The following is a 22,782-nucleotide window of genomic DNA, read 5'->3' as shown; positions in this document are numbered from 1 at the left end:
TTTTTTTGTTGTTTTTTTTGGAATAAAAAAACGGCAGCTGATTTGGAGGGGAAATATCACAGGAAAAGTTGTTTTGCCTGATGCATGTATATCCCAGTGTGTGTCCTAGAGCTAGGCTTGCAGAATAGTTGTTGAACACTGTGGCTGGTGCCATTTGTCTATCTCCATTTTCTTCCTGACTTCCCTTTCCAAGCTCCAGCAGGGAGGATGAGACAGTCTGATGGAGGAGCGGAGTTGACCGACGAGGGGGCTCTTTCCACAGCACCCAGTCCTGACAATGGTATGTGTCTCCAGAGTCCCTTTTCTAGACCAGAAGAGACTATCAAATGTCTGAATACATGATCAAGTACACAGGGTGACTTGCTGCGATCCTTACAGAAGGGCTTATTCTGCGCCTTTGTCCACTACACTAGTGTTGGTAGTTCTGAAAGCAACTGTCAGTGGAAGGAAGGCATTGCCGTGGAAGAGTCAGAGCCCCACCGGGCCACACCGGTTCCTATAAAACTCAGAACCGCACAACTCGTTCACATCCACAGTAACACTGAAGAGAGATTTTATTAATAATGAAAGAAGTCGGGCTGGAGAGATGGCTCAGAGGTTAAGAGCAGTGGCTGCTCTTTTAAAGGTCCCGAGTTCAATTCCCAGCAACCACATGGCGGCTCACAACCATCTGTAATAGGATCTAATGCCCTCTTCTTGTGTGCAAGAGTACATGCAGGCAGAACTCTATACACAATAAAGAAATAAATAAATCTTTTAAAAAAAGGGAAATCAAGGATTTACTGTATATGTAGTTCCTTTACTTGGGAGAATATTGATATTTATATCAGGAAATTTAATGAGGAATGGCAAGAATATTTAGTGAGTGAGGATGCTCGTCATTAGAGCTGTACTCCCACAAATTGTCCTCTGATCTTCACACACTAGGTAAATAAATAAATAAGTAAGTAAATGAATAAATAAATAATCTAATGGGAGGGCCAGCCATATGGCTCACTGGGCAAAGACATTTGCTGCCAAGACTTACCACATGAGCTCTCTCTCCCTGGGATCCGCATGGCCAAAGGTGAGATCTAACGCCTACAAGTTGTCCTCTGACCTTCACTCAAACACTGTGGCACGCACACCTCTTGCCCCACACAATTAAATAATGCAACGTAACTTTACAATGCTAAAGTCTAAAGAGTGAGGCTTTCAGTAACACTTTCAATAAATGATTTTAAAAAAGGGTGAACAAAACCAGCTGTGTTTGAGCTGGAGAAGGAAGGTCCTGAAAACAGCTAGATGGTTTGGGGTTAAGTTCCCGTCTGGTAAGGAGGAAGAGGGGAACCACTGGGTTACTCTCACTGTGTCCCATGTCACTCACAGCCCCATGAGAATGCTAGCTCATTTGCAGTTTCCCAAGAAAAACTTTTTTTTCACAGAGTCACATAGTCTCTTGAAATAAATAAGTGATGTGTGAAGCTAACCTCACGCCTTAAATCCCATACTGTCCCCTCCTACAAGTGCCTGGCAACCTCAGCAGTCCCAGAAGCCCCATTCACAGCATCTCCCTTGCTTCCCTTACCTGACAACTGGGCCTATGACCTTTTCTAGGTCTCTCTGGGATCCTGAGGCTCCTACTGCAGGAACTGAGTCTTTTCTACAGCCGGGATGTGAGTGGTCTGTGTCTCTTATACGACCTCCTCCACTCCCCGTGGCTGCAGGCTCTGCTGAAGGTGAGTGCTTAAAGCCTTTCCTTGCTCTGTAGCAAGAGCATGCCAAAAGGTGTTGGTTTGTTTATTTGCTTTTTAAAATAAAACTACATCTTCTTTATTTTGTATACTTTTGATGTGAGGTAGGAGAAAAAAAAAACTTTTATAAAACCCCAGTTCAACAAGCACATCAGACCTTACTGTCAGGGTGCAGAGGATTTCCTGTCTTACTCTGAAAGATCAGGAAAGAGGAAAACAGCAGCAGAGAGCCAGATGGATCAAGGCCAATCATGGCTGCTTGAGGAGCCATAGGAAAACCTGTGCACAGATCACAGCGTTTCCAGGGGAAACTTTAAACTGTGTACACATGAGATGCGTTTTCAGCATCATCGGGAACAGGAGTGCTGGCCTCTTCCACTGTCGCCCATCTTTGTCGGTGCTCAGGCCCACCATGACCACAGATGGATCTCAGGATGCTCAAGTGAGAAGCCGGGAAGGAGGAGTGCAGCTTTTAACAGCATCGCCACCAGCTCTCTGACCATCTTGCTTTTGCCAGGCCCGGTCATTTGCTGCAGGCTCTACACAACTGGGTGGTCAGGGTTGACTCCCAAGTGCTGTCTGACCCATGATATAAAGCCCCCAGTAGAGTTGTCTCATAGTGCCTGGGCCTTTGTGAACTGCTCCAACTTTGCTGTCTAGCTACTGTGCTCACCACAATGCAGCAGGGCGAGGTCACATGCCTATTGGAGAATGTCACCTTCTCCACCTTCTTCTCCGAGATCTCCTTCATGATCTTACACAGATTCTCGAAACTTGATTTACTGCCCTTCATTTGTTTTTCTGGTAGCTCCAGAACATCTTTGTCAAGAGTCCAGGCTCTTCCCATCAACAACTTGAGCTGCCAAACTTGTCAAGAGGCTCAAAGACCTCTTCCCCACCTTCCCAATGGAGACGGAGTTGGCCTCTCATCCTTTGCTCTCAGCAGTGACGTAGTAGACAGACTGCTGTGCCTTCTCATGTCAAACATACACTCTGTCATGGAAGCCATCTCTTCTCCAGGCTGAGATGATATGGCAGTAGCTCAGAGAAGCGTTGCCGGTGGGTGGAGCTTTCATGGACTCCAAACTTCAGGTTCTTAGAGAATACCCATAAAACTTCATGTAGTTTTCTTCCAGCTTCAAGAACTGGGTGACTGAAGATTTTGCTCTCCTGAAGCAGTTTTTGTAGATGTTAAAGGACAGGTCTTCGGAACCATACCACAGATGAAGCTGAGATACTTTGTTTATTACCTCATCATGGTCAAAGGGAGTGGCTAGCCAATGGATAAAGAGCAATGTCCCGGATCCCAACTAGCCTTCTACAGAGAAGCGCTTGGCTGCTAAGTGTCTTCCCAGTCATTGTTGAGGCTCTTACAGAATTCCTCATATTCCTCCTGAGTGGCATCATCACTGTTTCTGGTCTAAACAGGCTTGACCTTGTTCAGTTCCTCTGATCAATGTATTTGTCCTTAGTCTTTTTAATCTTTGCCCGTGACACCTCGTTGGTCCCACATCTTCAAGCTTAGGTCCTTTTTCATCATTCTTATCTTTCTCTCCTTTCTCTTTCTCGGTCTCATCATCACGGATCTCCTTCTCCAGAGAGTAGAGGGGTGGCCCAATACTGCAAATGCTTCTTCACCCACACTCGACTCTTCTCTGTTCTGGGATCACTTTTGGTGGTACAGCGAGCTCTGTAAAGTGCCTGCCTGGTGTACACAAAGCTCTGGGGTAGACCCCGTCACTGTAAAGCAGGTGTGCTAGTCATTGTTCCGTTGCTGTGAACAGACACCACGACAAAGGCAACTCTTACAAAGCGGCAAACTAGGTGCTTACTTACGGTTCTAGAGGGTTAGTCCAGGGTCTTCATGATAGGAGATGACAGGTATGTCACTGGAGCAGGAGCTGGGAGTTTTATATCCTGATCCAAAGGCAGCTGGCAGAGAGGGAGACACTGGCATTTTGAAACTTTAAAGCCCACCTAGTAACACATCTCCTCCAACAAGGTCACACTTACTGCAACAAAGTTACACCTTCTAATCCTTCCCAAACAATGCCACTCCCTAGTGACTAAATTTCCAACATAAGAACCTATGAGAGCCATTCTCATTCAAACCACTCACAGAGGTGAGATGGTGCATATCTACAATCTCAGCACTTAGGAGATAGAGGCGGGATAATCAGAAGTTCAAGGTAATTTATGGCTACAAGGTCAATTTGAAGAGAGCCTAGAATCAATGAGGCCCTGTCTCCAAAAAAGGGATGAGGGTGTGCATGCACACACACACACCCACACACATGTGTGCATACACAAGAGGGGGAACAGACAAACAGACAAGCATACACACAGAAAGACAGACAGACAGATACACATATATCCAGAGTGTCAGAGACAGATATACATGGACATACCCCTGTTCACTTTGGAAACATTTAGGAATGAAAGACTCTGCTCCTTTCTTTATTGCCTCCAACTTTTCTGGAGGCTCCTATGATCACAAATTAGCTACCACAATGGCTACCATATTCACAATGGCCCCACAATCCTTTGTCCTTAAGGCCAACAACCCTGGACAAATAATGCTTTTAGAAAAAGGCACTCCTGGCTGGGTATGGTGTATGTGCCTTTAATCCTAGCACTTGGGAGGCAGAGGCAGGTGTGTCTCTGTAAGTCAGCCTTGTCTGCATAGAGAGTGTCGGGCAAGTCAGGGATAGAGAGTGAAATTCTGTCTCAAAAAAACAAGACAAAATATTATAACCAAACATTCCTCTTTGTTAAAATCAAGAGGTAAAACATCTACAGTTTTGGTTGGAACCCATAACATCTCCTTATCCCAATAGAATCTTTTTAATTTGATTAAAATTCTGTTCACCATATAAAGTAGGATTTCTCCAACAAGCGTTCTTAAGAAAAACCCATTTGGAGTTGTTTGGGGACTGTGAGTGTTTCTTCTAAGTGAGCATGAAATATGGTCAGCCTTATGATATATGCTAAGATTGCATTCTATAGAACTGAAGTGGCAACATCTGCGTGACCAGGAACACGGCACTTGTTTATAGCTCTCAACCCAGAGTCTCATGTTTAGCCCTGGCTGGCCTGGAACTCGGGATGCACTATGCCTCGCTAGCCCTTGACTCCTATACCTCACCCCCTTCCAACACCTCCCAGGACAGGGGAGCTTTACTCTCATTATAAAGGTTCAACAGGTTCTTTTGCTTAGTGCTTCTGACAATCATCACAGCATACATCACTTCCGCATACTTGAGTACCAGCCCTACAGTTCAGCAGGAAGCTCGCCCAGCACAGAGATAGATGGGAAAGGCTAAACTGCCTTTTGGACCACCTTTCTCCATCTGTAAGAGAAATCTGATTCCCCAAATAAGATGAGGGGCAGCACTGTGAAGCCAAGCAAAGCAAGCGTTGCTTACTTAGCCTGAATTCGTCTTGTACAGAAAAGGTCCCCAGGGACCGGGAGGGATGAAGCTGGAATTTGCACAAGTGAATTTGCTCTGGAGAATCGCCTGAGGAGGGAAAACTGAACAACTTCAAAGACCAGAGCAGAGTGTGGATGAGCATGATTTAAACATCTGGCTTCTTCAGGACCCTTGGTGGGTTGTGAGCCACACAACTCATGTCTTGCACAGTTGCTTGGCGCAGAGATCCTAAGGGGTCTCTACTCCATAAACTCTCCCTTGGGAAGCCCCCATGAACACTGTGTATAGATCCCTGCTGGAGTCAGTCCCAGAAATCTTTGCTTTATTTCCCTCACTTTAAAAAAAGAGGACAATTTGTATACTTTTCGTTAATGACATTGCTCTAGGACTGTCCTGGTAGCAGCCAGAAGTGATACTTCTGAAGTCCTAGGCCCTCCAGCGGGGAGGACATGTCACTCAGCCTAGAGTCACACGATGTCACTTGTTCGGTTGTCAGCGTGGCTGCCTTAAGCTGTATCTTCCTTTGAGCGCTTTTACTTGAAAGTGTTACTGGCAGAAGTGATGTAAAGGTTGCATCATTCACCCTTTTTACCCTTCAGGTCTATGACTGCCTGCAGAAATTTAAAGAGAAGAAGCTGGTTCCTGCTACGACTCATGCACAGATCTTATCCTGTGAGGTGAGGTAGTTCTATCTAAAACAGTCACAGTTCCCCACCCCCATGACCTCTGACCTGTGCAGTTTGTTTAAATGAATAGATGTTTCTGATGTGAAAACTTGGTCAGTTTAATAAGAGTTATCTTTCTCTTTTAAAAAGAATTCATTCATTATTTTATGTATGTGAGTACACTATTGCTATCCTCAGACACACCAGAAGAGGGCATCAGATCCCATTACAGATGGTTGTGAACCACCCTGTGGTTGCTGGGAATTGAACTCAGGACCTCTGGAAGAGCAGTCAGTGCTCTTAACCACTGAGCCATCTCCCCAGCCCTTAATAAGAGTTCTTAATTGAACTTAATATAAAGACGCTTGTCTTCAAAAATTAACACATCCATACACACACACACACACACACACACACACACACACACACACACACACACATACACACTTGCCCCTTTGCATTTAGCTGACCTTAGGTCAACACGGTGACTCTGCAGTGATGATTCTCCAGTTCCTAACATGGATCCTGTTTGAATTCCAGTCTCTGCTATTCAACTTCTTCCTCTTCCTCATCTTATTCAATTTTTGACGGGCATCTGAACATAGCATGTCCTAAGCATGTCCCCTTAACTCACTCCTAGCCTTTCCTCTCTCCACTAATGACAGGTCTGGGCCCTTGTTACAAAGACTGTTAGGAGTTTTCATTTACCTTGAGCCCTGGCTCTACCTGCTGTGGTAAAGTTTAGTACCTGTGTCTGGAGACAGGAAAAGAAACCACATCTCTTAGTCAACATCTCATTAGAACATCTACTTTTCAATCAGTGTGATGCTGACTACGGGATAAAGATTAGGTGTGTGTTACATGTGTAGTTCCCTCCCGCGGCCAGCTGGACTTACACAGCAGGCTGCTGTGATCCACCTAAGTGGGTGCTAGGAACCGGATGTGGACCCTCTAAAAGAGTAGCAAGTTCTCATAACCCTGAACTGTCTCTCTGGTCTCAAGCATTGAAGATTTGGTGTTTGGAAACAGGGTCTCTCCTGCAGGCCGGGTGGTCTGTAACTCATCTGTAGCCAGGCTAGTCTCAAACTTGGTAATCTCCACCTCTCAAGGGCTAGAATTACATGGCTTGAAACTATTTTATGCTGTATATTTTTCCATCATATGTCAGGTCTTGGAACTGTTACCCAAAGCCTCCAGTTCCCCTGAGATCCAAGAGCTGAGAGAAGTCCTCCAGGCTCCACACTGCAAGGTAAGCACTTGCTAAAGTGGATAAAAGTTTTATCAGAGACAGAATTAGGAAGAATAAATAAAAGTTATAGAAAATATTAAAAAGGGACAGTTACTTATCCCTATCTCATAAAGTGGCTGTGCCTGAATTTGCTTAGAGCCGTAGGTGCTTGTGGTTACGTGTCTTCTACAGCATCAAGTCACTGTCTTTGAGACGCATGGGTGCTGTGTGCGGCAGTTGCTCACCTTCCCTCTTCTGTCCCTAGGCTTTGCTGAGTGCACATGACACAGTGGCTCAGAAAGACTTTGAACCCCTTCTTCCCCCGCTGCCAGATGATATTCCTGACAGCGAAGAAGCAATAAGGATTGTCTGTCTGGTGAAAAACCAACAACCCCTGGTGAGGAGATCATTTCATCTTTTGTTTATGGTTACACCAGGGTTCGCTGTGATGTAAGTTATAGATAATCGGTACTCGAATGGCAATTTTGTCTCAGTCACACAGAGCGTGGGACGGAGGCATGACAGCCAGTATCACTTTGCCTGCGGTTCAAACTTACTCAGCTCATAACGTTGTCACGATGCAAAGTCTTCTATAGAGTGTCTTCCTTTTATGAGAGGATAAGAGATAAACTCTTTTGGTGAAAATGAGACATCTGTATTATACATTTTATTGGCCTTTGTGTATTTTACTCAATTCTAATACACTGGCCTACATTCTTCTCTTCTCCTGATAGAAGGCAAGTAAGAATCAACTGGTGCTCTATTGTGTTCTCTCTCCAGGGAGCAACCATCAAGCGTCACGAGATAACAGGGGATATCCTGGTGGCCAGAGTCATCCACGGTGGGCTGGTGGAGAGGAGCGGTAAGCTGCGGTAGCAAGGTGTAAGCGAGACACCGGAAACATGGCGTCTACAGCTTCCCTTCCAGGAGCAGAGACGTTACTTTCTCCATTTAGGTCAGGGCCTTGAGATGCTCCTGCCTGGAAGAAGCAGGTGTTTCCAGGGATGCCCTACATGCTAGGCTCCACAGGGATGCCTTCTTGTTAGCATCCTTAAGGCTACCGTGACATTTTATAGATGGAAGAGCCCAGCCTCTTTTCCTCCCAAAATGGTGGGGCTCTTGCTCATCATGAGCAGCTTCTCTGTGCTCTCTACCTCTCTGTGCATGTCCCCCTTTGCCTCATGCCCCTGCCTCATGCCCCTGCCTCATGTCCCTGCTCCACACAGCCTATTGGTACCTGCTTGTGGCACCCTGACACCCACTGAAAATCCTGTGGAGTCCCTCACTGCAAGCCCTCTTTCCTCTTTTTGTCTTTGGCTCTTCCCTGATGGGTCCTTCTCCTCCTTGATTTTTTTTTCTCTAGATGTTCATCCTGCTGTGGTCTCAGCTCTCCAAAACCTTCCATCTTGGCTATGTTTCTCAAGGCTTTTTAAAAGCATCAGGCACACAGTAATCATACATTCCAACAAGCTTCAGTGTGAGAACACAATGCATATATATGACGTGTAAAAATACATCAAGATATTTGCTTTCCTTTTTTAAGTTAAAAATATTTTTCCCATACAGTGTATTCTGATCACAGTCTTCCCACCCCATCTCCTCCCACATCTCCCCACCTCTGCACCTGTCCAACTCCAGGGCTTTTAAAAATCTTTTACTTTAGAAAAAAAACAGGCAAATAAAGAAAATAAACTGGAATAATTACTTTTAAAAGGATAAGCATAAGAAACATACATAAACAAAATCCATAAAACATAGGATTGGCATGTAGCCATGAGCTTGGCTCCTGCTCTATGCTCCTGGTGGGTCGTTCCTCCAGCCACCCTCCCAGGGAATCTTTGGATCCTCAAATGAAACACACACACACACACACACACACACACACAGAGAGAGAGAGAGAGAGAGAGAGAGAGACAGAGAGAGAGAGACAGAGAGAGACACAGAGAGAGAAAGACACACACACAGACACACACACACACAGAGAGAGAGAGAGAGAGAGAGAGAGAGAGAGAGAGAGAGAGAGACAGAGAGAGAGAGACAGAGAGAGAGAGACAGAGAGAGACACAGAGAGAGACACACACAGAGACACATACACACAGAGAGAGACAGAGAGAGAGACACACAGAGAGAGACACAGACACATAGACACAGACACACACACACACACAGAGACACAGAGAGAGACACACACACAGAGACACACACATAGACACATACACAGAGAGAGAGAGAGACACACACACAGACACATACACACAGAGAGAGACAGAGAGAGACACACACGCAGACACACAGAGAGAGAGAGACACACACACAGACACAGACACACACCGACACACACACACATACACACACACACACACACACACTAGCTTATTTTTTAAATGCTTTGGATACCTCAAAGGCTGGGCACTTCTAAACTTTCCCCTACTTTTCCCAAGCCCAATCAGGGAAGTAGCCAGTGGTCATTTGCCTGAATTCTCCCATGGCTCACTGATGCTCTCTCCTGCAGCTCTCTTCAGTCTCCTACTGCATCATGGCAATCCTCTGTCTCCTCCCCCCTGTGTCCCGGCCTGTGTAACCTGGGATCCCACCCTGCCTCTCTTTGCCCACCCACTGGCCGCTGGCATCTTTAACGATCAATCAAATACCAGTTGGGGACAAGGACCTTCAGAGTACTAGAACCAGTCTCCAACATCTCACCATTTTTGTCTAAATTAAAAAAAAAAAAATTCTCTCTCTCAGACATAAATTTAGTGCAACCACAACAATTATGTAAATCACAGAATATAACATACAGTTAACATCTAGTCCATAATATTTGTCAATTAGATAAAATACTCTACAATCATTCCTAACTTAAAGAGTTTATGATTCCATACCTGACTTACGTTTTGATTTTAGCCTGTAACACCTTCTGAAAACCACGCTCTCAACTCTATACCATATCTTTCAATGCTAAACAACTTAAGTTTGCTTATGAGACTATAATTAGTCTTCAACCCCATCAGAAATCCAAAAATGAATTAAATATATATTGAGTGTATAGAGAGTGCCTAGCTTCTGAACTTAAACAGTGGTAGAGACAGCTGACATCCTGGACAGCCTCTAGTCCTCATAACACTGAAGCATGTCTTCAGCCTTCTGGCTCAGACATCTTTAGAGTTCTTCTGGCCAGTAATTTGGTTCCATTCTACAACATCAGAGTAGCAAAACAAACAAACAAATCATTGCTAGTGTTAACAAAGAGGTAGAAAGAACAGTACTCACAAATAGTTATGGTGGTGTACGTTGGGGTAAGCAGGTTGTTTCAAAGATGCTTGGGCTCATGAACAAGTAGTCATTGGAATAGTGGCCCTCTGTTTTCTTTCTTTGGACCCTTCTTCTGCTTGTATCCTTGGTACGTAGGGTTGCTGTATGCTGGGGACAAACTGCTGGAAGTTAATGGAGTTTCAGTAGTGGGCCTGGACCCGGAGCAAGTGATCCACATCCTGGTAACTGTTTTACTTCTGCTTTTGGTTAGTGATTTAGTGACATGCCGTGCCCCGAGGTGTGCATGCTATCGTGGATGGTGTATGGGGTGCCTGTGGCATGTGTGCCTTTGTGGATGGTGTTTAAGACCCTTCTATCAGCTTCCCATCTTCAGCCTACCATATAACCTGTCAAACTTCCTGACTAACCTCCAGAAGTTCTGGCCCAGGCTGGGAAACATCTCTTCCCAAGCATCTCCTTTAGGATGAGCAGTACACACACACACACACACACACACACACACACACACACACACACACACACGTCCTTCATCACCTGTGCTCAGTGGAAAACTGAGTCTGGGCAGAATGTTACTCTATCTCCTGCCTGTTGGAGTTTAGGGCTGGACACACTGAGATGTCTCCTTGTCTAATGTACCACGTTGTCCACACTTCTCCACTCTCCCTCTTTGCCGTTCTCCAGGCTATGTCTTGTGGTACGATCATGTTCAAGGTGATTCCGGTCTCTGCCCCGCCCGTGAGCAGCCAGAAGACGGTAAGAGAGTCAACAGCAGCATGATGTAGAACGATCCTAGCCACTATTCTGTGTTGGACAAGGATTCAGTAGTCAGTGATCTGAAATGGGGAGTGGGTAAAGGAACACAACAAAGGTTTGTGGGCCACCATGAAATTAAGAAGCTTCACCCAGAAGGGTGAACATCTAGACAAAAGTATGTCTAAGTTCAGTGATTCTGCTCTACAACACATTTGAAAATGCTGTGACCATTAGTTTCATTGTGACATTTTCAAGCATACATGTGTCTAATGTACTTTGACCATATTCAGTCCATCTCATTACCCTCTCATGATCTACTCCCTTTAATCTTTATCTTTCCAACTAGCACCATTTCTGCTTTCCTATGTGTATCTATGCATGCACACATTTGTACAAGTGTGTGTGTATGTGTGTGTGAATGGGATTCATCAGTGTTATTAATAAGAACACCGAAGCAAACATCTCAATCTTTCCATCAACCACTGACTGTTTTTAAATCCTGAGCGGGGAGGGATGGGACCCCCATGAGCCGTCTGACCTGCCCAGTCATGTAGGTAATTATAGTGGCTGTGAGCTCAAGTGTAACAGCTATATTATGCCTGTAAGTCAGTGTGCGCACCATCCGTCCTACTTCTACTAGCGCCTACATTACCCCTTTCTCTTTCTCTACAGTGTTCTCAGCTTTGGAGAGGATAGTCCAGGTGTCCCATTTATGGCTATTTATTCAATAATCATCTGTCTCAGTACTTTGACTACACAAGAGTCTTCAGTCACTGCTGGCCAATGCAAAAAGAAACTCCTATGGCCAGAGCTGACAGCATCACTAGTCTGTGGGTACTGGGAAAGCGATTTGACGGGCACATTATACCCATTTAGCAAAACATCATCAGTAGCTTCCCACGAGGGTCCATGACCTCCTCAGCCATGGGTCTTTCAATACTTCACCGTACTTACAGTGCTGAATGTGAATGCTCTTTAAGGAGTGAGCATCATTTCCAACCGGAAAGTTCTGGCCATAGCAGACTTACCACTGCAAAGCTGTCGACAGTTCTTACTCCGAAGCCTTCTGAGCACCTTCTAGTGCCAGCCAGCAGGGGAGAAGTCCAGCCTGATTTCTCTATGCCCTGTGACTGAGATGCCAACAGCAACCCTCCCCCTCCAACATTTAGTTTAGAAGAACAAGTCTCTTTTATGCTAAGGGTAAAAGGAGCAACAGGCGGAGGAGCAAGGGCAATGGTTTTAAGCTGTGATGGTTCTGGACAAGCGTTCTTCTGATAGTACCATTGTGCACTGCTGCCAGGTTTATGTTCGTGCCATGATCGATTACTGGCCCCAAGAGGATCCTGACATCCCCTGTATGGATGCTGGGTTGCCTTTCCTGAAAGGGGACATTCTACAGATTGTGGACCAGAATGATGCCCTCTGGTGGCAGGCCCGGAAAATCTCAGACCTTGCTATCTGCGCTGGGCTAATCCCTTCTAACCACCTTCTGAAGAGGTAAGGGGGGCCACTTTTGGCATCAGGGTGATAATTAGGCAACACTTGGGGACATCAAGTTTCTGAGTGTGTGATAAAGACACAAGCAGATGGAAGAACTAAACACCCCGGTTTATAAACCAGCGTATCAACTTACTGATAGATACTTAGCTTCTCAAACACTAAGGGAACCAGACGAGTTATATCGGCTAGGTAGAAAAGTGCTTGTGAGACTAAATTAAAATTTCTATGGCCTGAATATGTTGACCCCCCAGTGAAATGTAACCTCCAGAGCAATAGTATTAAAAGACAAACCTTTAGGAGTTGATGAAGTCATGAAGATCCATGGATTACAGTGTCAACAGATTATTGGCATTATAAAGAGGGAGGTATTGGCAGGAAACAGAGAAGTGAGAAGTTAAAATCCCAGAGAGATTGCAGCAGTTGGCAGTGCGTGGCTCTGGGACGTGGCAGTGGGACGGGGTGGCAGAGGAGGGATGGATCAAAGTCTGTTGGATAAGAGTTAGAGACGTTAGAAGGAACGTTTGCCTGCTTAATAAAACCATCCAGGATTACAGCCAGCGTCGAAACCATGGCAACCGCCAGGAGTGGGGATTGGCATCCCAAGTGGGGGACTCTTGAAGGGAAGGAAGGGGGTCCTGGAAGTACTGGGGGGACCCAGGACAGTCACTGCTTCAAGCTCAGTGGAATAGAGCCACCTGTGGTGGGCTGGAGCCAGATGATAAAGTCCCATCTTTGTGTCTCTTCTGAAGACCTGTGTGCCACAGCCCCTAGAGACCCCTCGCTATAGTCAGTCAGTCTTTGCTTTCTTTCTGCCCAGGAAGCAGCGGGAATTCTGGTGGTCTCAGCCATACCAGCCTCACACCTACCTCAAATCCACCCGGCGTGAATGTGAGTATGTGAGTGTGTGCTGAGACCTTGAACTCAGCACGCACAGTCAAGACGTTGCTTCCATCTCAGGCTAGCATCCTGCCCCAGAGAGGGGCTTAAAGATTCTAACTGTCCCACAATACTGTCCTCCACAACCAGCCATCAGAAATCCTTCTGTAGGCGTTCGTTTCCTTTTCCGTTAGCATTTCTACTGCTGTGACAAACACCACGACAAGGTAAGGGAAAGGCTGAGTTTGTGTATACTTCCACAGCAGGGTCCGTCATGGAGGGAAGTCAGACAGGAGCCTGGGGCAGGTGCTAAGGCAGAGAAATGCTGTGTGCTGATTGGCTCCTTGTGGCTTGTTCGGTGTGCTTTCTTATACACCTCAGGAGCACCAGCCTAGGGATGGTACTACCCACAGCAAGCTGGGCCCTCCTACATCGATTCTCAATCTTGACAGTACCCCAACACTTGCATTTCTCAATTAGACATTCCCCTTTTTAGATATGTTTAGGTTTTTGTCAAGTTGACAGAAGTTAAACACATTCTTGGGTTAAAGACTGCTGAAGTCATTTCCCCCCAAAGTCAAGTCCTCAAAGACACGCACGCCCCCCACGCAGCTTCTATGTGCCACATCTGGACAGATGCCTGTGGATTTACAGTTGTGTAATCTTTATTTGTGTTCTTTTTAATGTTAAGGTTTGATTCTTTTTGTTATTTTGTGTGTGTGTATGTGTGTGTGTGTGTATGAGTATGTGTTTGGGGGGGTGTTGGGGGGAGATTTTGCCTGCATGAATGTCTGTGCACTACATGCATGCAGTACCCCAGGAGGCCAGAAGAGGGCGAAAGAACCACTTGATACTTGTCACGCATAATGCTGTGGCTGTGGTTATTTTGTTTCTTTTCGCTGTTGAAATCTTATCATGTAGAAAGATAAGATGGGACATGGACAGGCTACCAGTGAAAAGGAATAGTCCATTTAATCAATCACTAATTTTTGAAAATCCCAGTGCTGAATTAGATTTCACATGATTAGTAAAGGGTTGTTTCCTGTAATGAATTTATTGTCACCCCTGTTTCATCCCCTCCTCCCCCTCACCTCTCCTACTCCCCCCCTTCCCCTCCTAGATCTGAGTTCCTAAGACTTGCTGCCCTAACTCAGACTTGAGAAGAACACGACTCCCACAGAGCGTGTTGAGAAGGCAGGTGGTGCATTTGCCAGAAGCGAGTAGTCCCCACATACATTTCGAAGGATGGTCACTAGATGTCCCCATGAATTCCCCGAACAGTAATTGCAATAGGGGTGCTTTGCTCTTCTGAAAGACACAGAATGTGAACTAGTGTTTCTTTCTCTCCCTGTTGCCAGCATTGTTGATGGAAGAAGGTAAGGAAGGCGCCCCATTCTCTAAATACTCCTAGGAATTTCCTCGAATCCTCAAAATTAACTTTTGCTCCACTCAGCTATGCAAAGCTATTCCTATGTATCTGTAGTGTGTAACACAAGAAGAGTGTTTATTCTGACCTAAGGGATCAAGGAGGGGGCACTGGCTGGTTTTGTGTCAACTTGACACAGCTGGAGCAATCACAGAGAAAGGAGCCTCAATTGAGGAAATGCCTCCATGAGATCCAGCTGTAAGGCATTTTCTCAACTATTGATCAGGGAGGGAGGGCCCAGCCCATTGTGGGTGGTGCCATCCCTGATCTGGTAGACCTGGGTTCTATAAGAAAGCAGGCTGAGCAAGCCAGGGGGAGCAAGCCAGTTAGTAACATCCCTCCATGGCCTCTGCATCAGCTCCTGCTTCCTGACCTGCTTGAATCTGGGCTTCCTTTGGTGATGAACAGCATGTGGAAGTGTTTATTCATTTCTAGAGTCTGACGGCACACAGGCTAAGACCTCAGTGGAGTTAAGTTCAGCAGGGCTTTGTGCCGAGTGTTTATAGAACTTTCACGACATTGTAAGAAATTATATTCTCATCTTGTGTATGAAAATATTGAGGTTCTAGAAAAAGAAATGGTTGCCAGAGATTGAAAACAGGCGGTCTAGAGACTCAGGATTCCTTCTGGAGGGCCCGTGTTGGTGGTTAAATGGGACCTTCAGGGGTTGACTTTCTATTTGTTTCTGTTCAGCCATGTGCATGTTAATGTTATGTATCTGTCTGCCGCCTGTCTGTCTCCATCTCCTGTCTCTGTCTTTCTGTCCTGCCTCACTCTCTCTCCTCAGCTGCAGTGAGGGACATAGATTTTGCCTGTAGAAGTTAGTGTGGCCATATATCAATAGTAAATTATGCCCTAGGACCTCCAAGCCATCGGTTTTGGTCCAGGTGGCCGATATCAGTTTTGCATTTCTTTCCACGGATCAGGCTTCAAATTTAATCAAAAAGCAATCGGTTAACCCCCCAAACAACTGGGCTTCTGTTGCGCTGGTGGGGCTTCCTGTCGGACAGTGGTATTCAGGCTCCGTGCTGGGCACCGCTGCATGTGCTCCCCAGCACGCAGCCCAGCGCCGCTTAAGCAGTAGCACGCTATGATTGACAGGTCCACGCGGGCATTTCCCTCTGATACAGTAGAGACTCATCTGTCCAAGTGAGCGGTCGTTTTAGGAGTGATACTGGTACCATCTGAGTTTTGTCAGCAGGGTGTCCCGTGTACTGTGGGCATGTTTTTAGAACCCCTCCCCCGTCTGTGTTCTCTCGTAGAAGAAAGCATGAAGATTGACGAGAAGTGCGTGGAAGCAGGTAACCGTTCTTCCCGACTGAGTCACCACCAGACGAAGCGCCTCAGCCCTAGATGACCAGAAGCAGAGGTGTCACTGGGTCACTAGCCCTTCCTCTGGAGGGCCTGTAAAACGAGTCCAGACCAGGTGTCTTTATTGGGACTCCACGCCTGGAAGGAGAAGCCAAGCTGGGGCTGTCTCCAGGGCTCCATCTCAGGAATGATCTCAGGACAGAGGAAGTAGCTTCTCAGGCGGTGGAACAGATGAGAAGAATGTGAAGCCAAATACTTAAGATGCAAAATATACTTTTGCTATTACATGTAATGATTCTAGTGTAGGCAGATAGTAATGGGTTCCAAACCTTGGAGAAATAAATAGGGTATTTTGTATTTCTATACTTAATGTTTTATGTGAGTTCTGAAAAGATTTTTCTCAGTGATAGTAGGCCTAGTTCATGAACCAGTAGGTTTTATGAGGAAGCTATTTGCAGAGGCATTGGTCTGAGGGGCGGATTGGTTTTTCTTTTGAGACAAGTTCTTCCTCTGTATCCCAGGCTGGCCTGGCACCCACTACATATTCTATGCTGGCTTCTAACGCTCAGCAATCGCCATGACTCAGCCTCCTGAGCGCAGGGTTCTAAGAAGGAGCGGCCATGCCCAGCTCTGCCGGGTAAAGCGGTCATGACAGTATGAGCTAGTGCAGTGTTTCGATGTGAAAGATTCATCTACGTGTTTCTCAGGCCAGTTACAGAATAATGAAGACACTTAAGAAAAGAACATGTTCCACAATCTGTTTTTTTTTTTAAATTAGTACTATTCATTTCCTTTCTACAATTTAAATTAAATTCCAATAGTGCATACGTGGACATCGTTCAAACCCACAAAAGTATATTCAGATAGAAGTTCCTCTTCCCGTTTTCCTCTCCAATTTTCCTTTGTAAAATTGATTATGATGATATAGTTTGTGTTTGTATGAGTGTGCATGTGTGCATGTGCACAGGCGCATGTGTGCTTACATGCATGCACACACATTGTGTATAGGAGTCACACATGCCATGGTGGATGTATGGAGTCAGAGGACAATTCTGAGTTAGTTTTCTCCTCCCACCATTAGCTGGGTTCCAGGGCAAGCAAATTCTTCCATCTGCTGAGGCATCTCATGGCCTCAGGTACCAGTTTCTGCAGCATCCCTGCAACATATTCCTTGAAGATGAAAACAATGGCACGCATTTTTCTCACTACCCCACCCCTGGCCTTTGTGACACAAATGTCCATCCTTTGACAGGGTGCTGGGTACAGTTGTTCCATATGTGGCCTCCTGCCTCTGTGTCTCTTGAAGATGATTCTGTCCTATGTGGTTTTTTGGCTTTTTGTTTATTTTTTAACAGCTTACCAGGTTTTCATAACAAGCAGTCACAGTGACTAGCTTCATAAATATGTATTCCAGTTCTGTGAGTGCCTTTAGTGGGGGCTCTACCTGATATCAGGATGCCTGATGGGTCACTGTGTGCTATGGCCTTTCTTCCACACAAACGAGTTTCTTCCTCTTTAATTCCATTTCAGCAGATAACAAGGGGGGCAGACAAGGTGGCTCCACCAGTAAAATTGCTTGCCGCAAGTCCCCTGACCTCCACATATATTATGCGCATGCCTACATATCCTCCCTCTCCCTCTCACAGACAGTACTAAACAAATGCTCTAAGTTTATCGGAAAAACAAAAAGTGCTTTAACTACTGAGCAGGTTGACTTATCTCAGTCACTTGAACAAGCCAGCCATTCATGAATCTGCCCTCCTTGGCTCTGGCTGGGAGACCCTGACCATTGTCACACTGGTGACCTTTGGGGCAGTCCTCTGTGCCACACCCAGTGGTCTGGAAGAGTTTCTTGTGATGTTCCACTTTAAAAAAAAAAAAAGATTTACACATGAGAACACTGCAGCTGTCCTCAGACACACCAGAAGAGGGCATCAGATCCCATCACAGATGGTTGTGAGCCACCGTGTGGGTGCTGGGAATTGAACTCAGGACCTCTGGAAGAACAGTCAGTGCTCTTAACCGATGAGCCATCTCTCCAGCCCATGTTCCACTTTTTAATTTATTCTCTTCTCTCCCATTATCTATTTATTTAATACCCTGCTTCACCCCCTTTTGGTAATCACAGCCCACCTATCAAATCTCTTAAACACCACAGAGCCAATGCTGACTTGGTCTTGCTCTAATGTAAACATTTTAAAGGCAGCGTATGGGCATGGACTGGGCTTGTAGTGCTAGAACGCAGAGTTGGTGTAGACAGTCATGTAATGATAACTTTGCTTTTCACCCCCCACCGGAAACCACAGATGAAGAAACTTTTGAATCTGGTAAGTTAAAAAACAACAACGCATATTTGGTACCAACTTTTAAATGTATTTTCCATGTTTTGGTATAATTTAAACATAGTTGAAGAGATAACAAGGTGGTTCTTTGAATGAGACAGTAAAATAGTAAGTCTACGCCGTGTTGATGACAGGTTCTTCTGCTTCACCCCCTACGCATACCCCAGGCATGCTGCAGACTTCAGATACGGATCAACACTGGGCTTATTTTTGAGCTACTATAAATTTCATCTAAGCCAGTCACTTCTCTTAGGACCAGGGCTGTCCGGGGCTGGGGTGGGCGTTTGGATGAGTAGTAGCATCCTGTAACTGGTGGGCACTTGCTCAACTAAATTCATAACAGCCTTATTCATAAAGAAAAGGGATGCTGGTGTCCTGAAGACCAACAGTTTCCATTCTGTGGGTGGTGAATGTTCTGGAGGTTTCGTATCAGATGACCTGCCTATCAGATATTTCCATGATGAACCATAACAGTAGCAAATTTATGGCTATGTAGTAGCAATGAAATAACTTTATGGTTGGAGTCGCCACAACATGAAGAACTGCATTATAGAGTCTCGGCAGTAGGAAGGCTTGGAAGATGGCTCCACGGATAAAGTATGCGCCATATAAGTGTGGAGACCTAGGTTTGAATCCCTGGAGCCCATGTGGAACCAGATGTGCACAGTGGTGTGGGTCTGGAATCAGGTGCCCCTGAGCTGAGACAGGAAAATCACTGGAGGCTGCGAAACCAGCCTGACACAGTGGGAAGAGACTTTGTTTCAGCCAGGGTGGAAGGTGAGGTTGTACTCAGACGGTCACACATGGCTGCGGCACACACACACACACACACACACACACACACACACACACACACACACACACACACACACACACGGTCATTCTGCTAGAAGACACATAGAATAAAGAATGCCTTGAGCTTTCGCAGCCACATTTCCCGCACTGTGTTCTGTGTGGATAGTGAATGAGATGTAAAGTCCGGTGTCTTTGCTGAATAAGCTTTCTCCTTTCCGCTGTGTGTTACTTGTTACGACGGTGCTTCCCCGGTGTGTGTTCTTCAGAATATCACCGACTCTGATAACAGGATAGATTCCACAGTGTGTTTGGCTTGTTTCTCCATTTCCTCAGGTGGGAGTGTAGGGGTCCTGCAATACCTTCACTGCAGTGACTCCATCCTTTACACAAGCCAGTCTGGCGTCACTCAGCACTCAGGTGTTAAAATCCCCTACCCCTCTGCTCTTCTCCCCTCTGTTCTGCTGTGGGGAATAGCCACCCCTCCTCCCACTCCTTTAAAACCCGGTGCTTCATCACGTGAAGTAGAAATTAATGTCTAGCAGTTTCTTCTATCTCCTAGAAATCTCATGCCTAAGAATGTATATTTTGATATGATTACATTTGCATTTTTTCTTGTTCAGTTTTATTCCTTTACAACATTGTAAGAGGACATCATATCACACATTGAAATACATGATACATTATTTCTCCAATTAATTCATTCCCTACATATAGAGAAATGTGAGGCTGGAGAGATGGCTGAGAGGTTAAGGGCACTGGCTGTTCTTGCAGAGGACCCAGGTTCGATTCCCAGCAACCACATGATGACCCACAATTATCTGCCATTCCAGTTCCGGGGGCCTGATGTCCTCTTCTGGCTTTCTCATTGGCTTTCTCATGCGACAGGCTGTAGAAAGTTTTAATCTCAATCTGGGGTTTCTACCCTGCCTTGATCATTCAGTTTCTGGACAAAAGACATTTTTATTACTTACAATAAGCCTTAATCAGCACAAGAGCTGAGCAGATATCTATCCTCTTTGCCATTAGAGTCTACTCTCCTATCCACAGCCCCAAGTTATTACTTACTGTGTTTCTGTTCACCTTCCACTCTCTCGTGGTTCTCTGACACCCCCAAGCCCGGGAACCATAAACCCCACTTATGTCTCTTCTGCCCAGCTGTCGGCTGTCGGTATCTTTATTCGCCAATCAGAAACAACTTGGGGCAAGATACATAAGTCTACATGTGAACTCTCCTCTCTGGGGCAAGCAGGTCTTGAGGAACCAGTATTAGCAAGAGATACAAGCAGCATCAGGCCAACCCACTACAACCAGGAGTGCACATGGCACACCTGTGTTCATGCAGACAAGCGATCATATACATAAATAAGTAAATAATCTGAAAATAGAGATGCCGGGACAAGTACGCATCATTAAAAGACTGCATGGAGACAGATGGGGTCGGGAACTACTCAACTTTCTATTTACCACCTACTTCTTTCTCCGTGTGCCCATTTTCCCTGAGATGGTTGGCCCGTTTGGGAGGACTTAAGTTTCTGTACTTGGCTCAGAGCTTGAGATTGGCTTCTTTAGCATATTTAGGTCATATTTATCTTTCTTTGTTCTGCACCACTCATTTTTTTTTTCTGGACAATGCTCTGCACTCCAGAGTGATACCCGAGACCCAGAGATACTCAGTGTCCACGAAAGGAGACGTAGTGAGCGTGTGGAATGGGCACACTACAGACCGGAGCGCCGGGGTCCCAGTGTGACTGTGGACTCTGCGGCCTTTCACCTCTGACTGACAGGCTCCATAAAACTAAGATGTGCAACACCCTGCATATGTAGGGTGTTCAGAACTGTGCATACAGTAAGCACTTTACATGTGTATGGTGTTCAGAACTGTGCATACAGTAAACACCCTGCATATGTAAGGTGTTCAGAACTGTGCATACAGTAAGCACTTTACATGTGTAAGGTGTTCAGAACTGTGCATACAGTAAGCACTTTACATGTGTAAGGTGTTCAGAACTGTGCATACAGTAAGCACTTTACATATGTAAGGTGTTCAGAACTGTGCATACAGTAAGCACTTTACATATGTAAGGTGTTCAGAACTGTGCATACAATAAGCACCAAACATATGTAAGGTGTTCAGAACTGTGCATACAGTAAACACCCAACATATGTAAGGTGTTCAGAACTGTGCATACAGTAAGCACCCTGCATATGTAAGGTGTTCAGAACAGAGCTGAGCATACAGTAAGTGTTGACTGGTGGTGTGCTTATGGAGTCGTTCCCAGGGGGTGACCAGCTGCTGGCTCTCAAGACCGGCTCTACTGGAGAAAGCACGCAGCTGACCCAAAGCTCTCAAGAATGTTTCTCATTTGACTCTCCTAAGAGCTCCATTAAGAACCAGTTAGTGTCCAGCAGACGTGTTTTCTGAGTAGATAAGCCCTGGCAGTTGTTCAGGACACTTAATTCCTGTTACTTGGACCACTTAGTGAGTGGTGGTGGAGACTCCAGTTTCAGTCTCTGTCTCTGAATGAAATACAATGTGACCTTCTTGAGTTTCTCTGTGGTCAGTGATACTTGACTAGAAAAACTGTAACAACATTAGCAGAAAAACCCGGTCACTTGAATATGTCTAGATAAAAACAAGCAAAAATACCCAAACAGCCATCACCCCCTACCTAAGTCCCCCGGTCCTCACAGGACCAGCTGGAGAAGAGAGCAAGTCCGACAGCTGGAGAATGTGCCTCTTGCCGGGCGTCCTTCCCAGGGATGTGGCGGCATTGTTGTGAGAGATGAGAGAGAAGGCTCAGCTACTGTCTTCCTATATTTTCTTTCAAGTTTCAGTTTTGTGCCGATCAGTAGTGTTCATGGATGAATGAGACCTCCAGGGACAGTCTTGACACACAACTTGCAGGACAAATCACCATCCCCCAGCAGTAGAGTCAGACAAATAAGTTTTTGAGTCCCAACGGTGTGCCTTCCGTCTGCCGTGTCAAGTTACCAGCTTTGCTGAAATGGCGGCATGACTTCCCTGCCAGGCCTTTTATGCTCCTTATGTTACGTGGTTAACTTGATCTTTGTCAAGATTAACTTTTCGTGTCTCTTTCTTTACTTGACCAAATCCGCAGAGGAACTGGCCGAAGGTAAGGGCTCATTTTTATCCTCTGCGGAGTACTATGGTCAAGGCTTCTCTCTGCCACAAGGGGGCAGCATAGCTTCCTAGAAGAGATGACGTTTGAAGCCCAGAGCAGTTGTTTTCATAGAGGACATTTTAAACGAAGGCAGTCAAGTTCTATAACTATATGTTAGTGAATATTTCCCCGTGAATGTATTTACATAACATAGAAAAATGTGATTGATGACTAGAAGATGGGGTTGATGCTGGGATTCTTTTCAGATTGATTTTTATGTTTTACTTATGCGTAACATGCTTGAACGAATGCATGCCATCTATATAG

The 22,782-nt window shown here is 45.6% G+C and overlaps 1 protein-coding gene across 1 annotated transcript in view; it reads left to right on the top strand.

Annotated features, from left to right (window-relative positions):
- Positions 1-207: 207 nt before the first annotated feature.
- The window catches only part of MPP4 (MAGUK p55 scaffold protein 4), a gene marked incomplete at both ends in the record, with an annotated part of 35,495 nt that continues 12,920 nt past the window's right edge, over positions 208-22,782 (top strand). Inside the window, 13 exon segments of the mRNA XM_080932720.1 lie at positions 208-280; positions 1,597-1,718; positions 5,764-5,841; positions 6,998-7,078; positions 7,323-7,454; positions 7,838-7,919; positions 10,466-10,551; positions 11,012-11,083; positions 12,384-12,580; positions 13,401-13,470; positions 16,150-16,186; positions 18,503-18,523; positions 22,453-22,467. Coding sequence (XP_080788846.1) covers positions 208-280; positions 1,597-1,718; positions 5,764-5,841; positions 6,998-7,078; positions 7,323-7,454; positions 7,838-7,919; positions 10,466-10,551; positions 11,012-11,083; positions 12,384-12,580; positions 13,401-13,470; positions 16,150-16,186; positions 18,503-18,523; positions 22,453-22,467 — 1,066 coding nt within the window.

Source organism: Micromys minutus, assembly GCF_963924665.1.
Source record: "Micromys minutus genome assembly, chromosome: 19".
Classification (NCBI taxonomy): domain Eukaryota; kingdom Metazoa; phylum Chordata; class Mammalia; order Rodentia; family Muridae; genus Micromys; species Micromys minutus.
The sequence above is the reverse complement of the archived record's forward strand: the minus strand, read 5'-3'. Positions and strand labels throughout refer to the sequence as shown.